The sequence below is a fragment of the Phyllobates terribilis genome, unplaced genomic scaffold, assembly GCF_046119375.1.
Source record: "Phyllobates terribilis strain yellow unplaced genomic scaffold, ASM4611937v1 Scaffold_2__4_contigs__length_985480577, whole genome shotgun sequence".
Taxonomy (NCBI): Eukaryota; Metazoa; Chordata; class Amphibia; order Anura; family Dendrobatidae; genus Phyllobates; species Phyllobates terribilis.
This window is the reverse complement of record NW_027362762.1, coordinates 144,397,981-144,417,516: the sequence shown is the minus strand read 5'-3', so window position 1 is coordinate 144,417,516 and position 19,536 is coordinate 144,397,981. Positions and strand designations below refer to the sequence as shown.

At 42.9% G+C, this 19,536-nt stretch overlaps 1 protein-coding gene across 3 annotated transcripts in view; it reads left to right on the top strand.

Annotated features, from left to right (window-relative positions):
* ITGB7 (integrin subunit beta 7) overlaps window positions 1-19,536 on the top strand; it is a 129,888-nt gene that overhangs the window by 78,866 nt on the left and 31,486 nt on the right. For all 3 annotated transcript variants that reach the window (XM_073669955.1, XM_073669950.1, XM_073669948.1), the window contains 6 exons: window positions 7,659-7,860; window positions 8,571-8,741; window positions 10,329-10,570; window positions 12,319-12,477; window positions 12,563-12,658; window positions 15,069-15,158. In XM_073669955.1, coding sequence (XP_073526056.1) covers window positions 7,659-7,860; window positions 8,571-8,741; window positions 10,329-10,570; window positions 12,319-12,477; window positions 12,563-12,658; window positions 15,069-15,158 — 960 coding nt within the window. The remainder of the gene's footprint in view (window positions 1-7,658; window positions 7,861-8,570; window positions 8,742-10,328; window positions 10,571-12,318; window positions 12,478-12,562; window positions 12,659-15,068; window positions 15,159-19,536) is intronic.

Genomic DNA, 19,536 nt, shown 5'->3' with positions numbered 1-19,536 from the left:
CTCACGAGTATCTTACCTTTTACTATGTCATACCATGGACTTTGTGACGATCTGCAGCCGCTGTGCAGGGTGATATGAGTGAAACATGCTGTTAGTATATCTTATGTCATATAACTTCATGGTATGAAAATCAGGGCAGAAAATTAACACATTCCTCAACTGATTAAACTCTCCAGCACTGATATAAGGCCACTTTTATTATTAACAATGGTTCCTTTATGCAATACATATGTTTACTTCTGTTAGAAAATACCTCTATAATATAGCATGCAACAGTCACAAGTTCTTAGGAAACAACCTCAGAGTTTGTGCATGTAAAGTCTGTTCTGTATGGGCCCAAAGAAGCCCTTAACCCCTTCACCCCTACAGCCTGTTTTCACCTTCCTGAGCAGGCCAGATTTTACAATTCTGACCAGCGTCACTTTATGTGGTAATAACTCTGGAACGCTTCGGCATATCACAGTGATTCTGAGATTATTTTTTCATGACACATTGTACTTTATGATAGTGGTAAATTGAGGTCGATATTTTTTGCATTTATATGTGAAAATATCGGAAATTTGGCGAAAAGTTTGAAAATTTCGCAATTTTTAAACTTTTAATTTTTATGCCCTTAAACCAGATTTATGTCACACAAAATAGTTAATAAATAGCATTTCCCACATGTCTACTTTACATCAGCATCATTTTTTTTTGTTAGGAAGTTAGAAGTGTTAAAAGTTTATCAGCAATTTCTAATTTTTCCAACAAAATTTACAAAATCGTTTTTTTTTATGTCACCGAATATAAGCATAACATTTTAAAAACTTCACCCCTCAAAGTACTCTAACCACATTCAACAAGTTTATTAACCCTTGACGTGCTTCACAAGAATTAAAGCAATTTGGAAGGAAAAAATTAAAATATTAAACTTGCCCACAAAGATGCTGCTTTAGCGCCAAATTTTTCATTTTGACAAGGGTAACAGGAAAAAATGAACCCCAAAATTAGTTGTGCAATTTCTTTTGAAAACGCCTATACCCCATATGTGGTGGAAAACTACTGTTTGGGCGCAAGGCAGGGCTCAGAAGGGAAGGAGAACCATTTGACTTTTGAAGCACAAAATTGGCTGGAACAGATAGCGGACGCCATGTTGCATTTGCAGAGACCCTGAGGTACCTAGACAGTGGAAACCCACCACAAAACCCCCCATTTCCAAAAAACCCCCATTTTGGAAACTACACCTCTCAAGGAATTTGTCTAGAGATGTGGTGAGCATCTTGAACCCACTGGTGCTTCACAGAATTTGGTAATGTTGAACCAAAAAAATGAAAGTTAATATTTTTACCACAAAAATATTGCTTTAACCCCAAATTTTACATTTTCACAACACTAGCAGAAGAAAATGGACACCAATTTTTTTGTGCAATTTCTCCTGCATACGCTGAGACACAATTAGGGTATGTGCCCACGTAGCGTTTTACAAGCGTATATGCTGCGGAATTTCCACAGCGTAAACGCTTGGGAAACGCTTTGTAATCCGCCCCCCATGGTCCCCTGTGACAAGCCGCAATGTCAATGCCCATGCTGCGGATTTTTCCGCAGCATTATGCCCGTCAATGCCCATGCTGCTTGTCCATTAATTTTGCGGACACACAGCGTAATCGCCACCATTGACTTGCATTGAAACGCATAATATCCGTGCCAGTACATTTGTACACACGGATATTATGCGTTTCTATGTGCGGATGGTACCCAAGTCTGGAGGAGAGGAGACTCTCATCCAGACCTGGGTACCATAGAAACTGTGAAAAAAAAGAATTTAAAATAAAAAATAAAGTTTATACTTACCTTCCGGTGTCCTCTCGATGTTTTGTCTGCTCCGTCCGGTCTATTGCAATGCTTGCGCTGTTGTGAAGGACCTGCCATGACGTCACTGAGTCATGTGACTCATCACATTGCTCAATGACGTCACCGCAGGTCCTTCACACCACCGCGAGCAGTGCAAGACACCGGACGAACACCGGGAGGACACCGGAAGGTGAGTATAAACTTTATTTTTTTATTTTTTACCATTTTATTCTTTTTTTTTAACTAACTTGGTCACACTACTATAAATCCATACCGGTTGCATGGATTTATATCGTGTAAACAAGTTGTCAAGCACTTTCCAAGTGATGCTAAAATTTCTTGGAAAAGCGCTTGATAACCCACATGCAGAAATGCATGCAAAAACGCTTGACAAATGCTTCTACCTAGCGGGAAAAACGCATGTAAAAAACGCATGCGTTTTTCCTGCCAGTGAGAAGTGTAAAAAATATGCAGCATTTCTGCATCGTGGGCACATAGCCTTAGTGGTGGGAAATGCCTGGCACACTGCCGAGCTCCGAAATAAAGGAGTGACGGTTTTGAGCGCAGACTTTGATGGAATGGTCTGTGGACACCATGTTGCATTTGCAGAGCCCTTGATACGCCTAAACAGTGGAAACCCACCACAAGTGACCCCATTTTGGAAACTATACCCCTCAAGGAATATAACTAGAGGTGTGCTGAGCACCTTGAATCCGCAAGTTCTTCACAGAATTTTATAATGCTGAGCCGAGCTGACTCGCCCAGGGGGATATGGGGGAGACTCGGTACCCGGCCTTGACCTTCTATGGGATGTCACGGCAGTCGGCTCCCGGGCCCGTACCCTGGGGTCACTCTTTAAAAGGGGGTTTGATAACAATTTGTCTCGTGACGCCACCTGTGGTTTCCGGTAATGGGTACCGGCGCTGCTGCAGACCTCTGGAGCAGGTGTTAGGGGAGCTGGGTTGGTGCGGCTCTCCACAGGCAGAGCACAGCTCCAGGGCAGTGTAGATGCAGATGGTGATGCTGCGCGTTGTAGTGCAGGTGCGGTAGCATGGTGGAAATACCTGACAGAGACAGTGGAGTGCAGTCATCCGAGTTTACTCACAGTTCTTTTTAGGTTTCTCGGGTACACTGTCCAGGTGTCAGACTCCCGCGTCGCACTGCGTTTGCCAGGCAGGGGTTCAGCACTCCTTGAGGTATATTAGAAGCACTTAACGGGACCCCTTTTCTTTATGTTCCTTCCTTGACCGACTTCCCGTTCTGGGTCTTCTCCCTCCTGCCCTGCGCTCCCCCACACACAGTCCCGATCGGGTACTCTGAGATCCCTCTGGGCAACCTGGAGTTCCCCGGCCTACTTGGTGCCCTTCACGGCGGCTAGGGTGAGGTTGTGGCAACTGCACCATGGAAGTGCAGAAGCCTCCGGTTTTCCAGCCGAGACCTGGAGTAACACGGCTGGTCCAGGGACCGGTTCACTTCCTGCGGCCTGATCCCTCTGACGCCTGGCAGATTCGGGCGTACGGGTGCCGTCCTGCACTCACCGTACCCCCTGGGATCCCTTCTGTTCCTGGAGCATTCCTCCCTTGCTCCCACTCCTCCTGGGCCTCTCTCACTATGCCCCACTCTGGAGCAGAGCTCCTGAAGAGACTCTGCTCCCCTCCTCTCCTCTTGCTGCTCACTTACTTACTGCACTGACTAACCAAGATGGCTTCTCTTTATATATCTATTCTCTAAGTGCTCCCCTGTTCTACGTCCTCTACCCACACCCACTACTGGTTCCCCCTCTCTTTGGTTCCCCTCACTCCACCCAGGGACAGGGCAGCAGAAGAAGTGCATCTTGCCCTTCCAGCCGGCCTGGAGTAGTGTAGTGTTGAATGCGGGTGTTGGGGTCCCGGGCAGTACTCCATCCTTACCTGAGAGAAGGAGATGCCACACCTCTGGGTGAGGTGCAGTACCTCTGTGGCGACTGAACCCTCAGGGGCGCCACAGTAAAAATAAAGAAATTACATTTTTCCCACAGAAATGTAGCTTTAGCCCCAAATTTTTCAGTTTCACAAGGGTAACAGGAGAAAACACAGAAAAACAACGTAACTAAGACCCTCCAACTATTTACAACATTTCATAATATTACCATTAAAAGGTGGACTTAGAAATCAGTCTTTAGCCTGGGGTCACCCTGGAGACCATCAGCACCCTCTGCGATGTCCATTGATTTCGCTGTCACTATTGACTGCAGCATCAGAGGGGTTAAATGCCCGCAATCGGTGTTAGCACCGATCGTGGTCATTGCGGCAGGCTGTCAACTCTCATATAGAGCTGATACCCGCATTTGATCGCGCCGGCGCTTGGTGTGAGCCCGTGCTGTCATCCCTCAGTATCTGTACAACAGTTTGCATGAAAAAAAAAAAAACTTTGTGAAGTTTCAAAGAAATGTGATTCTATCTCCTCATGGACTTATCTTTCACTCTCAGTTCATGGTTAAAAGCCATAAAATCTGTGTTCAATGAAGACAGATTTTCAATTACTGAGATAGGAGATGGCAGTTGGTGTTTTTAAAATTCTATTGAGAAGGGATGAGCTGGAGACAGACAGACATTCTGCTGCAAGTTCTCATGGAACGACAGTTACAGTTCTTCGTAGAATTTATGAGCACCAAATGTCTTCTATTATCTCAATAATGTAAAAATCTTGACAGGGTATGGCCGACTCGGTTTTTTCCTTTTTCCCCACCATGTCTCCCCCCCCCCATTTAACAGGCTGACACCTTTGTTCTTTAGAAAATTTTGGCCACAGCGGTCATTTATTAAAACATTACAACATTAATTAAAATAGCGACCATGTAAGCTTGAAAGAAAAAAGGTGGGGAGGGAGGTCCTTAAAGATAAAAATGAGATCTTACGCTGTCTAACCAATTTACCCTCAGCCATGCACCCCAGCTTGAGGGCACCATACTACCACAGTGTATGATAGTTCTCCATCCACCAGCTCCCAGGGTAAAAACCCCGTCCAGAGCTAATAAAAAGCCAGATCCCCCCCTTTCCATAGTAACCTGGAAGTGAACTATCCAATAATTCCTTCCACCACCAATACCAACTCCAAGGACCCCCAACCCACCCCTCCCCCCGTAACCCCTGTGACAAATTTAAAACAAACACAAAAAGAAAACTAATTTTTTTTTACAATATATATAACCACAACAGCATGTACTGACATTTATATAACGCACTGCTCACTCCTAAAAAAAAATTCTGGTCCCCAGGGAGGGTGGGTGGTTAATTTTACACACCCAGCAGTTTAATATGGACACTTTTCCAGAACTTTCTTTCTTAAATACCCCCTCCCCCTCACCTTTTCTCCCCTCTTCCCAGCAGTTTCCCTGCATTGTTCACATTATCCCTCCCAGCCAATCCCGGTCATGAGGGGCTTTCCCTTAACTCCGTACATCTCCAGCCCCTTTCTGTATTCACTGAAGACCACCGCTCCACCATACTGCTGCACGTACATGGATCCGATATATTGTCATGTGCATAAAACTTTAGAATCGGTTTTGACATAATTGATTTATCATTATGGCAAATGTTTAGAAAATATCCACACAGCTACTTCATTCTAGACATTGTGGTAGCACACAAAGTGTGCAAGGAAATTAACAATTTTCGTGCTGTGTGCCTATTAAAAACAGTGGGGTAACATCACATGAGACAACACTAGAATGTGCAGGTCATGTTATTTTTAAGGTCATGCTACAAATGTAAATACCCTTGAAGCTCAATGCAAAGTATCACCAAAACTCTGACCATCAACTTTCCACTGATTTCAGCACTAACGCCCCTCACGACCAATCAGTCTCATCACAGCAATCACAGTCCACATGTCCCATATTCTGAAACACAATTCAGAATGAATTGACTGAATCTATGTATTGTAAATCTTAATGGTTGGCAAGCAACACTAGATGATTTTATGTATGCGTGACACTTAGAGAATCAGGGAATAATCAGAAACTGATGAATCATAGAGATTAGTACGCTATCGAGACGCAGTTTTGGTCTTTTTTTGGACTGCGCCCATGAGGCTTTGGGACATTAGGGCATTACAATCTAAACCATGCTGCTCCCGTATGGTGTTTTTGTAGAAGAGTTGAGCGCTACCAACATATCATCGATTAGTATTTCCCTTGTTTGAGAAATGTCTGAATGGAGTTTCTGAGTCAAAATAATAAACCACAAAACGAACAGACTACTTGGCATCAAAGTTTCTGGTACAGGAGACATATTTCTGTCTGCCAGTGCCTGCTTCATTAAACTTCACAGTCTTGAGGTTTTCATATCGGAAGCTTACATTTCCTTCTTCTTTGTACATCATGGGTGAGAAAACCATGGAGAGCTGTAAAGTCAGTGCCCTGTGTACTGTACACGTGTCTATGTGGAGTACTTTACATTATTGCTGTGGTCTAATCTAGAATTATATACTAAAAGCTTAAAAACTAAAAAGTCTCTGCAAAAGAGATTGCAGATATTTGACCTCTGTTCGGGTTAATTTTTTAAGCAACAAACTGGGCAATTGCCCAAGACTCCCATTTCTTACCAGGATCTATGGTTTGGACAGCCATGGTGGAGAGATGTAGAAAATATTTAATATTTCTATACACTGCAGTAGGCAAACAGACTGGCAAGTTACCCCAATAATTCTACAGATTTATTAAGGGGGAGGTGACCACTACTTTTTACTGATGGCCCATTCTTGAGATAGGCCATCGATATCTAATCAGTGGGGGTGCAACACCTAGCACCCCCGCAAATCAGCAGTTACAGAGGCCATAAGTTCTTGGATGCTGTTGGAATACAGTAGCTCCATCCAAACTATAGTGGCCGTGACTGGGTATTACAGATCCAACTCATATTTATTTGAATAGGGAGTGGATCTTCAGTACCTGACCACGTCCACTATAGCAATGAAGGGGCTGCTTTGTTCCACCAGCATCTGAAAACTTCCGCACCTGATCGATGGCCTATCCGAAGGATAAGCCATCACTAAATAAGTAGTGGCCAACCCCTTTAAGTGATGCATGTTGGTATTATGTGGGAACTGAATTGCAGCATTATATGAGTGCTAACATTAGGGAACATTTGGATACTGCATATTATTTATGGCAGTATTATTATGGCACTAAATGGAAGTAGAGGCTATATAATCAGTTTTGTCTAAACACTTTATAGCAGTATTGCACAATTATCATATGAAATATTATTGGCCACAGTATTTGTCAATAAAATTTTGGGTAAGCAGTAGAAAAAAAATAATATATATATATATATAATATATATTATATATATACCGGTGTGTATATATATATTGTGCATCTGAAAAGGGTTTAGGTGAGTTAGCAGTGGGGTTATTGTAGGCTGTAGGTTTTCCTGAACAGATGAGTTTTCAAGATACAGCTAAAGGTTCTGAATGTGGAAGACATTGGAGGTGTAGACTGAACGGAATTCTAGAGGCTGGAAAATAAAGAGTGTATGCAAAATCTGCCATTAGAAAATAAGGGAAAATGAGAGGGTGGAAGGGCATTATCCATGACCCTTTAAAGGTGCTTTTGCATGGCGTTCAAGCACCCATTCGGTGGCCCTGTCGGGGCTTGTGTCCAAACCTCCCAAGCAGAACTTGTAGTAATGACAATTTTCACATTTTAATTAACCTAATTAAAAAGAGAGTAAATTTACTATGAGTCTACGAGCTCACAACATGGACACATATAGATCTATTTTCTCTTTCAGTAATCACCTGATAACATTTAAAATGTAATTAATAAAGTTTTGTTGATTTTGCAGAATTTCACAGAAGGAGGCGAGTCAGAAGGTTCTCGATGTGCTACCCGTCTAGAGCTCCTCCAGCGCGGATGTGATGAAGAACACGTGATAGAACCCAAAGGGCTTGTTCTGTTCCTTAAGGACGAGCCCTTGAGTGACAACGCTGATGAAGACACTGTCACACAACTAGCTCCACAGAAGGTCTCTGTCAAACTGCGACTTGGTGAGATGCACATAATATACATTTCTTGTTGGCTATGCACTGGTTACTGTATATATGAATAAATCAGGGGCGGACATACCATTGGTGCAACCTGTGCAGCTGCACACAGGCCCAAGAGGTAAGGGGGCCACTTACAGAAAGAGGGGGCCATATACTGTTCTTGCACGGGGGTCCTCTTATCTCCTTCTCTGACACTGGAATAAATGGAATATAAAACAGATTAATCTACAATTTACAGGGGATTTCTAGCAGCGTTTTGTGAAGAATATCTGTATCTGAGAAAAATATATTTTATGCACGGTATATACATTCTTTATGCAATGCAACTATGGACATGCTTTATTCCTTGTGAGATAATGATTACTATTGCAGATTATCTATTGGAAAGAGTTTCGATATATTTTGTGTTGTAAAATATTCACATCTTGTAGGAAATTCATGAACATACATTTCCAGTACTAGAAACCTTTCATGTTGTCTTATTAATAATGACGTGATAATATTAGTTTTACTGTATGTTGTAAAGCAATAAGCTTTTATAAATATCTGGGGATATCTGTTGCCATCTAGTGGCCAATGTAACTAGTGCAATATTTCATAATTATTTTTTTAAATGGACAGACACAATAATGTAATTATTGTTTTCTGATGATATTTTTCATAAGAGTATTTGGACTGTTAGTGTCTCATTATTACTATTGTAATTTCAGGAGAGAAGAGAACCTTTCAAGTCAGGTTTAAGCGTGCAGAAGGGTACCCTATTGATCTCTATTACCTGATGGACTTGTCCTATTCTATGAAGGATGATTTGGAGAATGTTAAGAAATTAGGAAGTGACATTCAGGAGGTGCTTCACAAAGTCACCAAGTCTGTACGCATTGGTATGGTCCAGGTGATAATATAGCCATTAAAAGAGATACAAAGAGCTAACATAGCAATTAATATGAAAATATATATATATATATATGTCTTTTTTCCTAATTTTTCATTTAAGAACCATGCTGTTTCTTAGCTAATTACTGCTGTTTCGAGAGTGTCTTTATTGAGAGTGGCAAAAGATTGTGTCCCTGAAATTCCCATGGAATTTCGATACTTCTCTGAATCTCAAATTTAGTCAACATTTGACTCTCGAAGGATAAAATCTATTATTAATCTGCTACAGCAGAGAATCTACTATTAGGATTTCATGTGAAACAAGGTTATTTTACAGCTAATAAATGGATTTTTAAGTGTGATGGAAAGAATTGTGCATACAGTGGGTACGGAAAGTATTCAGACCCCTTTAAATTTTTCACTCTTTGTTTCATTGCAGCCATTTGGTAAATTCTAAAAAGTTCATTTTTTTCTCATTAAAGTACACTCTGTACCCCATCTTGACTGAAAAAAACAAATGTAGAAATTTTTGCAAATTTATTTAAAAAGAAAAACTGAAATATCACATGGTCATAAGTATTCAGACTAATTAGTATTACTAATGCTGCAATCTTGAAGAATGTACATTTATCTTACAGCTTCACATATGCTAATGAGGCAGGACTAATATGCTGGACTAGTCCTGCCCCAGATATTTTAGTCATACCTCCATGAGTGTGAATGATAGCCTGCATACAATACTTATACAATACTATAGTAGGACCACTGGGCAGGCTGTCAAGCTTGCCCTGAGAGAAGTCTGGGGGACGAGAGACCAATATTGGATGAGTCCTGCCTCATAGGTATATGCAATGCTGCAATATAAAAGCTATAAAAGACATTCTTCAAAGATTGCAGCATTAGTAATCTACATCAAACACCTTATCAGATAAAGAGATTCTTATGCATCTGATATAGTAGATTTTGGGGAAGTCAGGGGACTCACAGATTTCTTTTAATGAGAATATACAGCATGTATACGTTAAAATAGACATATTAAGAGAACTGACACATCCTCTTTAAAGGGGTTATTTTTTACTTAAATGCATGTATATGAGGCTAAAAATCATTTTTGCAATTGGGTTTCATTACAAATTTTGCACCATTTTCGTTTTATCACGTCTGTGTTGCATTGTCTATTACAGAATATGTTGAGAATGGGTGTGCAACTCTCTTATCTGTTTTAATCTGAGCTCCTCTCAGCTGATTGATGACCAGAGATCTACCTCAAAGTTGAATGTGCTGAGAAACAGACACCTTGTAAAAGCCAAATGGTGCAAATCTTTCAATGAAAACCAATAGTGGATTTTGTTAACATTTTTTTTTATCCAAATTCGTCAAACTGGCGTGCGCGATTCATGGAGTATGCTCAAAGCTCAAAATTGTCTTTATTTTTAGGTCTTTAACTGGCTTTGCGACTTTTTAGCTCGAAAATGTCATAGGTCTTGATGATCAGAACGGCTATAGATGATGTCCTCAGTACTGACCAGTGATGATGTAATAAGCAGCCTGTGTGTTGCAGCAGTGGATGTATATCTGACGCATTCTCTGTACAGGTTTCGGCTCGTTTGTGGACAAGACAGTGTTACCATTTGTAAACACGATGAAATGGCAGATGCAGAATCCTTGTCCATCTCGTACCGAGCGCTGTCAGCCGCCCTTCAGCTACCGGCATGTCTTGTCTTTAACCTCAAACCTCACCTTATTCCAACAACGAGTCAGCGCGGAGAATATCTCAGGCAACCTGGACACACCCGAGGGGGGATTTGATGCCATACTACAGGCGGCCGTGTGCACAGTAAGAACACAAGATATTCAGATCTCAGATACTTTGAATCTGTTATCATGAAAACATACTAAGTACCATCTAACAATTTTTTTACCCAATTATTTACAGTGAAACTGTTAGGCTATGTTCACACATTCCTTTTTTTGCTGCTTTTTTTCTGCAACCAAAACCTGATCTCTTGGCAATAAAAAAGCTGCAGCCAAAACCCAGGTTTTGCCACCTTTTTTGCTGCTTTTCTTGCTGCATTTTTGCTACGTTTTTCAGGATACCAAAGATCAGCTTTGCTTCTACCTTGCAACTATGAACAAGTCAAGATATTATGCCACCGATGGCACGACGTACATGAAACCATAAAAAAAATTATGTAATAACAGCAGGAGGAAGTTGAAATGGTTGATCATTGTTTACTTAATACAATGGTAGAGATTCAGTTGGTAAGGTATTGTTTACTTTCACACATTGCTAGAGCATTGAGTTGGTCAGGCATTGTTTACTATCACACATTGGTAGGGCATTGAGTAGGTCAGGCATTGTTTACTTTTACACATTGGAAAGACATTGAGTTGGTCAGGCATTGTTTACTTTTGCACATATCACTAATTTAACTAAACTCTACTAATACTTACCACCATTCTCATGTGAGGAGACCAAAACATTATAGTTTACATTTTGGAAAATCATTTGTGCTTCACATGCTGCTATACCTGCGTTTTTTCACCAAAAACAAGTTTTTTCCTAGAAGTTTTTGAAGAAGGCCAGGGGTCACATGGTTCCATATATTACTTGACTTGAGGATCACATTGTCCATTCTGACACTGGATCTAATAATTGTCTATAGGGTCACATTGTGACCTGCTACCTATCACAATTACAAAGCTATGTTTGCAAAATGTTCAATCCTGTTAGACATTTGGTCACAGGTCACACTTTATTAGTGGAGGAAAAGAGGAGCCATCTCTTCTGTGTACAGCCATAGTTCCTGTTGGCTGGTGGCTATGTTGTTGTAAAGTGGGCAAGTTCTGGTTTACCCCTTACCATAAAGGCTGGAGACCAGTCGGGTCTCAGAAGAGCTCTAGTTAAGGCAGAAGAGCTTTGTTAAGGGTTAGTGAGTCGTTATACCCTCGTGGCCGTGTAAAGGCCGGTGTGTGCTGGGTCTGAGAAGAATTGGATGGACCGTGCCTGATAGCTAAGTAGGCTGAACTTTTATTTTTCTTGCGCCCTTTTTCTGCTGGATCAAGGGCAACAGCATGGTGGTAGGTTTGTGCACCCTCAGCAATGGACTGTTGGTGATGTGCTGGACTTTATTATTCCTGTTCCGGGGTCCTTAATCGAGAAGGACCCGATGCTGTACCAGTTTAAAAAGAAGAGTTAGCTAATGTGGAGTAGGCTATTGACACGTCAAACCAGTCCTGGAAGACTAAGTTGAATCTTTATCTGACCAGGAAGAAACACAGGGTACTGCACCATAGTGAGAGATATTGAGTGTGCGAAAAAATACTCTGTTGCTCTGCAATCTGTACTGAACACCATCATTTTGTAGTTTACCAAGTTATGGGCCTCTGTCTTATGCGGAAGGAATGGTTAAATAGAGCAGACTTATAGGTAATGAAAAGTAATATTACAGCCACCATGACAGAGTGACCCTTGGTATATGAGGACGTGAGGTATATAATGTTAGCTGTATTTAGATAATCCTGTTACAATACTCTACTAGGTTGTCCAGATCGTTTTCTCTAAGTATTAAATCTCTATTGCAGGATCACATCGGCTGGAGGAATGTTACTCGGCTGTTGGTTTTTGCATCTGATGATGTCTTTCACATGGCGGGGGATGGTAAATTAGCTGGTATCTACATCCCTACTGATGGGCGCTGTCACCTAAATGACAATGGAGAGTATCACCACAGTAATATGTTTGTGAGTAATGATAAAAGTTACATTTCTGGCCCTCAATGTGACAACTACAGTCTCTGTATTGAAGAAATATTCTATTTTTGCACAGGATTACCCATCAGTGGGACATCTCTCCCAGGTCCTTACCGCAGCCAATATACAGCCTATATTTGCTGTCACAAGTAATGTCCTCTCCACATATCAGGTGTGTACCACAAAGACTTCTATGTAGGAAGAGAAAATGAGCTTCACTGTCACTGAGACTTTCCGGTTGAGGTAGTCAGGGGAGGAGTAATGGAGGTCAACAGCGTTATAAGTAGGGCCTAATATATTCTGTAGATCACACCAGTTTGACAATCTAATACTTACCAACATCTGATAAAATAGCAACATTTAAGTTTCACCCCAAAGGACTGCCTCAGGTATGACCAAACAAAATGGACATGTCCACCTTTGGGCAAGGTTTATGTAAGCCCCACCACTTTTCAGACTGGGACATGCCCAAATTTGGCAAAATACTTCAGAAAATTTGGAACAGTTTCAACAAATTTGGCACCGTTGGAAGCTGAGTACAAAAATGTATTAAATATTTCCACTTAAAAGATAAGTGATTACTTCTACAGTACAGACCAAAAGTTTGGACACACCTTCTCATTTAAAGATTTTTCTGTATTTTCATGACTTTGAAAATTGTACATTCACACTGAAGGCATCAAAACTATGAATTAACAAATGTGGACTTATATACTTAACAAAAAAGTGTGAAACAACTGAAAATATGTCTTATATTCTAGGTTCTTCAAAGTAGCCACCTTTTGCTTTGATGACTGCTTTGCACACTCTTGGCATTCTCTTGATGAGCTTCAAGAGGTAGTCACCGGAAATGGTTTTCACTTCACAGGTGTGCCCTGTCAGGTTTAGTAAGTGGGATTTCTTGCCTTATAAATGGGGTTGGGACCATCAGTTGTGTTGTGCAGAAGTCAGGTGGATACACAGCTGATAGTCCTACTGAATAGACTGTCAGAATATGAATTATGGCAAGAAAAAAGCAGCTAAGTAAAGAAAAACGAGTGGCCATCATTACTTTAAGAAATGAAGGTCAGTCGGTCCGAAAAATTGGGCAAACTTTGAATGTGTCCCCAAGTGCAGTTGCAAAAACCATCAAGCGCTACAAAGAAACTGGCTCACATGAGGAGCGCCCCAGGAAAGGAAGACCAAGAGTCACCTCTGCTTCTGAGGATAAGTTTATCCGAGTCACCAGCCTCAGAAATCGCAGGTTAACAGCAGCTCAGATTAGAGACCAAGTCAGTGTCACACAGAGTTCTAGCAGCAGACACATCTCTTCAACAACTGTTAAGAGGAGACTTTGTGCAGCAGGCCTTCATGGTAAAATAGCTGCTAGGAAACCACTGCTAAGGACAGGCAACAAGCAGAAGAGACTTGTTTGGGCAAAAGAACACAAGGAATGGACATTAGACCAGTGGAAATCTGTGCTTTGGTCTGATGAGTCCAAATTTGAGATCTTTGGTTCCAACCACCGTGTCTTTGTGCGACGCAGAAAAGGTGAACGGATGGACTCTACATGCCTGGTTCCCACCGTGAAGCATGGAGGAGGAGGTGTGATGGTGTGGGGGTGCTTTGCTGGTGACACTGTTGGGGATTTATTCAAAATTGAAGGCATACTGAACCAACATGGCTACCACAGCATCTTGCAGTGGCATGCTATTCCATCCGGTTTGCGTTTAGTTGGACCATCATTTATTTTTCAACAGGACAATGACCCCAAACACACCTAAAGGCTGTGTAAGGGCTATTTGACCAAGAAGGAGAGTGATGGGGTGCTACGCCAGATGACCTGGCCTCCACAGTCACCAGACCTGAACCCAATCGAGATGGTTTGGGGTGAGCTGGACCGCAGAGTGAAGGCAAAAGGGCCAACAAGTGCTAAGCATCTCTGGGAACTCCTTCAAGATTGTTGGAAGACCATTTCCGGTGACTACCTCTTGAAGCTCATCAAGAGAATGCCAAGAGTGTGCAAAGCAGTCATCAAAGCAAAAGGTGGCTACTTTGAAGAACCTAGAATATAAGACATATTTTCAGTTGTTTCACACTTTTTTGTTAAGTATATAATTCCACAAGTGTTAATTCATAGTTTTGATGCCTTCAGTGTGAATGTACAATTTTCATAGTCATGAAAATACAGAAAAATCTTTAAATGAGAAGGTGTGTCCAAACTTTTTGTCTGTACTGTATATCGGTGGGGGTCCGACCACTGAGACCTCAACAGTGCACTAGAAGCTGCATTCATTCTCTCTGGGACTGGTGAAGACAGCTGAATACTATCTCTGACAGTCCTATAGAGAATGAATGTCGCGTCAGTCACTGCTGCTCCATTCAAACAAGGGAGAAAGTTCCCCACTCTGGCGACATTTTTCCTGTAAAAGTGCAGAAGTTTAATCATAACACAGTAGTGACAAACTTTGCGTACATATATATGTGGAGCTATAGATGGTGATCTGTACTGCTAGGCTGCTCTTCATACATACATATATAATATTCATTACATTAAAATATGGTGTGATTTACTAAATAAATGTACTGTTTTTTTTTTCAAGGGGCTAAGTGAGCTCATTCCTAAATCTGCAGTGGGTGAATTAAAGGCAGATTCCAGCAATGTGGTTAATCTAATTTCTCAAGCATATAATGTGAGTATTCATAGTTTCATACATTTTTAAGGTTGAAGGTAGACATAAATCCATGGAGTTCTACCTATAGAATTAACATTTACACCTATAAGAGTGAAAAATATGCCGACCATGAAGTCCATAAATAAAATAGGGTTAACATTTATTTACAATCAAAGACAGTAAAAAGTGCGTATATAGTGAAACTTTTTCACCCACTTTTTTACTGTCCTTGACACTAACTAAAGGTTACATACTTTTTAACCCTTTTTATATCTAATTTATGGACTTTATGGTTGGCATTTTTTTCGCTTTTATAGGTCTAATTTTTGATATACTGATCTGTCTATCTGTCATTTTATTGTCTATTAACCCCTTCACGACTTTTGATGTACATGTACGTCAAAAGTCATGTTCCTGCCTTTGATGCAGGCTCAGCGTGCGAGCCCGCATCTTTCCCCTCATATGATGGCTGATTTGATCAGCCATCATGTGCTTTTAACAGCCACGGGTGAAAAATCACGTCTTTCACAAAAATTACGTTGTGGTAAATCACGTGGTTGTCATTACGATCCTCCTGTGAAAGGCAGCCCGTGGCTGGTGTTCATAGGGGACCGCGATTTTTTTCTATACATAGCAGAGCTCATGCACGATCACAGCTTCAAGTCCCCTAAGGGGACTATTGAATACAGTAAAAAGTGGGAAAAAAGGTTTTAAAAATCTAAAAAAAAATAAAAACTTCATAAATGCTCAGTCAATCAAAATATAAAATAAATTAATCCATACATGGTGTAAAAGGAAAAAAAAACAACAACAGAATTATGTTTTTTTTTAATAAAATGCAATAAGAGGCAATCAAAACATTGTATCTACCCCAAAATAGTATTATTATTATTGATAATTTATATAGCGCCATTGATTCCATGGCGCTGTACATAAGGGGTTACATACCAAATACAGATATCACTTACAGTAAACAAACTAACAACGATTGAACGGTATGGAGGGAAGAGGACCCTGCCCTTGCGGGCTTACATTCTACAGGAATGGGCAAGGAGACAGTAGGTTGGGGGGTTGCAGTAGCTCCGGTGTTGTTGAGGTGGCAGCAAGCAAGGTCATGGCAGGCTGTAAGCTTGTTTGAAGAGATGGGTTTTCAGGTTCCGTCTGAAGGATCCAGGAGTGGTGGATAATCGGACATGTTGAGGCACAGAATTCCATAGGATGGGGGATATTCGGGAGAAATCTTGGGGGCGACTGCGTGAGGAACGAATAAGTGTGGAGGGGAGAAGGAGGTCTTGGGAGGACAGGAGGTTATGTGAGGTAATATATCGGGAGATTAGTTCAGAGATGTACAGAGGAGAGAGGTTATGGATGGCTTTGTAGGTCAGTGTTAGTAGTTTGAACTGGATACGCTGGAGAAATGGGAGCCAGTGAAGGGATTTGCAAAGGGGGGTAGCAGAGGAGTAGCGAGGCGAGATAGAACAAGTCGTGCAGCGGAGTTGAGGATGGACTGGAGGGGTGCGACAGTGTTAGCAGGTAGGCCACAGAGGAAGATGTTGCAGTAGTCGAGGCGGGAGATGATGAGGGCATGCATAAGCAGTTTAGTAGATTGAGGGTTGAGGAAAGGACGGATTCTGAAAATATTTGTGAGCTGGAGGCCACAGGAGGTGGCGAGATCTTGGATGTGGGGTTTGAAGGACAGGGCAGAGTCAAGGGTTACTCCGAGGCAGCGGATTGTCGGTACAGCGGAAAGAGTGATGTCATTTATTGTGATAGAAAGATCAGGTGGGAAAGATATGCGAGATGGGGGAAAGATAATGAGTTCAGTTTTGTCCACATTGAGCTTGAGGTAGCGAGAGGAGAAGGAGGATATGGCTGCTAGACATGCTGGGATTCTGGACAACAGAGAGGTGACATCTGGGCCAGAGAGTTAGATCTGGGTGTCATCAGCGTACAGATGGTACTGGAAGCCATAGGATTTTATGAGCTGTCACAGGCCAAGGGTATAGATTGAGAAGAGTAGGGGTCCTAGGACAGAGCCCTGAGGGACTCCAACAGAGAGGGGGGGGGTGAGGAGGTAGTGTGGGAGTGAGAGACGCTAAATGTGGGGTTAGAAAGGTATGAGGAGATCCAAGATAGGGCAAGGTCTTTGAAGCCAAAGGAAGAGAGGATCTGTAGTAGGAGGTAGTGGTCAATTGTATCGAAAGCAGAGGACAGGTCAAGAAGAAGGAGTACAGAGAATTGTCTGTTAGCTTTGGCTGTATATAAGTCATTGGTGATTTTGGTAAGGGCAGTTTCGGTGGAATGGTGGGGGTGGAAGCCAGATTGTCGGTTGTCGAAGAGAGAGTTAGATGAAAAGTGGGAGGAAAGTTCAGCGTGAACGTGTTGATCAAGGAGTTTGGAGGCAAATGGGACCAGCGATATGGGGCGATCGCTGGACAAGGCGATTGGGTCGAAGGATGGCTTTTTGAGGTTGGGCGTGATTGTGGCATTTTTGAAGGCAGCGGGGAAAGTACCAGAAGATAGTAATAGGTTGAAGAGATGGGTTAGGGATGGAATGAGTGTGGGGGTGAGGTTGGGGAGGAGGTGAGATGGGATGGGGTCGAGTGCACATGTGGTGAGGTGTGATTTGGAGAGGAGACGAGTTAGGTCTCTTTCCGTGATGTTGGGAAGGGAGGTTATGGGGGTAGGGAAATGGTGTGGAAAACAATGAGGTTGTTGTGGTCGGACAGTAAAGACTTGCCGTGTTTGGTCAATCTTGTTTTTTAAGTGTGTGGCAAACTCCTCAGCAGAAATGACGGAGGTCGGAGGGGGCAGTGGAGGGCGGAGGAGAGTTAAAAGTGTTGAATAGCTGTTTGGGGTTGTAGGATAGGGAGGATATGAGGGTTGTGAAGTAGGCATGTTTAGCAGAGGTGAGTGTGACGCGCCCCTGGGCCTTCTGTGTCGTGCGGCATCGCGCGCACGGGGGCTTACCCGGAGCCGGATCAGATGGGGGTAGTAGTCTCGTGGCGGTGACCCGGTCCGTGGCCAGGGAGTCAAACTAAGTGGCGAGTCTATTAGCAGTAGATGTTGGATGACTACGCCACCCGTTGAATGCAGCTTTGGAGCTGCCGCTGCAGGGCAGACCGCTGAGGCCGGTGGAAGGATGGTGCAGCGGGGATGGTATAACCCCCAACGGGAGGGGTATGGCCTCAGGGCAGCAGGTGTAGATGATGGGGGTTGTGATGTTGCAGCAAGGAGAGTCAGAAACGTATGGTGCAGTTTCAGGGTTTTTACTCACAGATGGTACTTCAGTCACTTCGGCCGGGAGTTACCACCCGAGCCGTACTGCGTTCACCAGGTGCGGGACTCGGCTAACCCCCAGGCAGTTCCGGAGCGTGGTCCTGAGCTCCCCTCTCTCTCTCTTTCTGCTGGCCGTCCCCACCAGGGATCCACCTTTGTCCGGCTCCCTCGGGCCTCTTGGTGGTTAAACCTTCTCTGGCTTTCCTGACCCTACTCGTGGTGTGCCTTCCTGGTGGATATGGTGAGGGTCGTGGCAAAACTTGACCACGACCTCCGGTTCCTGGCTGAGGATCATTAGCCTCCACCAGTTTGGGTTCCGGTACCCGTTTCCGCCAACCCTTCACCCGGTAACTTGTGGGATCTCAGGGTTCCCTCTGGCTCTGCGTCTCTGGGCCTTTCTTCCTCCTCTCTCTCCACTGCAGGCTTGGCCCTGGAGCTGGGCCCAGCCGGAGCCACAGCTCCCCGTCAGCCCTCCTCAGACTGACTGACTGACTGACTGACTCTGTCCTAAGATGGTGCCCACCATATATACTCCCTCTATGTGTGAGCCCAGGTGACTAGCACCCAATGGGCTCCTATCTCTATGCCCAGAGCCCCTCCCCTATCTGCCCCTACACTACTGGGATGTTCCACCCCCCCTCCCACTCCAGCCAGGGACAGACACTGTCGTACCTGCACATTCACCTAGTGGGAGTACCATTGATCTGTCCCCCGGAAATGGGATGAGTGTAGTGCATGCAGCTAGCTGAGCTCAGTCCCACACTCCATCCTTACCCGGGAGTGGAATACCACACCTCTGGCTCGAGGTGCACTACCCCTGTAGCAGCCGAGTCCTCGGGGTGCTACATTCCCCCCTGGTAAACCACAGCACGTCCTCGGGCTGTAAAAGAGCAAAACATACAAACATACAAAAAATTTTAAAAGTGCACTTACATATAAGATATTTTAACTTTCACTCATCCCTTTATGGGAGGTACTTTTCTCTTTTAACGTTACAAGTATAAAACATTACGAACACACACATTTATAAAATATCATTAACTCTTTTAGCATAATAAAAACTTTTTCATAAGAAACATTCTTGATCCCTGGCCACCGTGCAACTTGTGACCAGGTA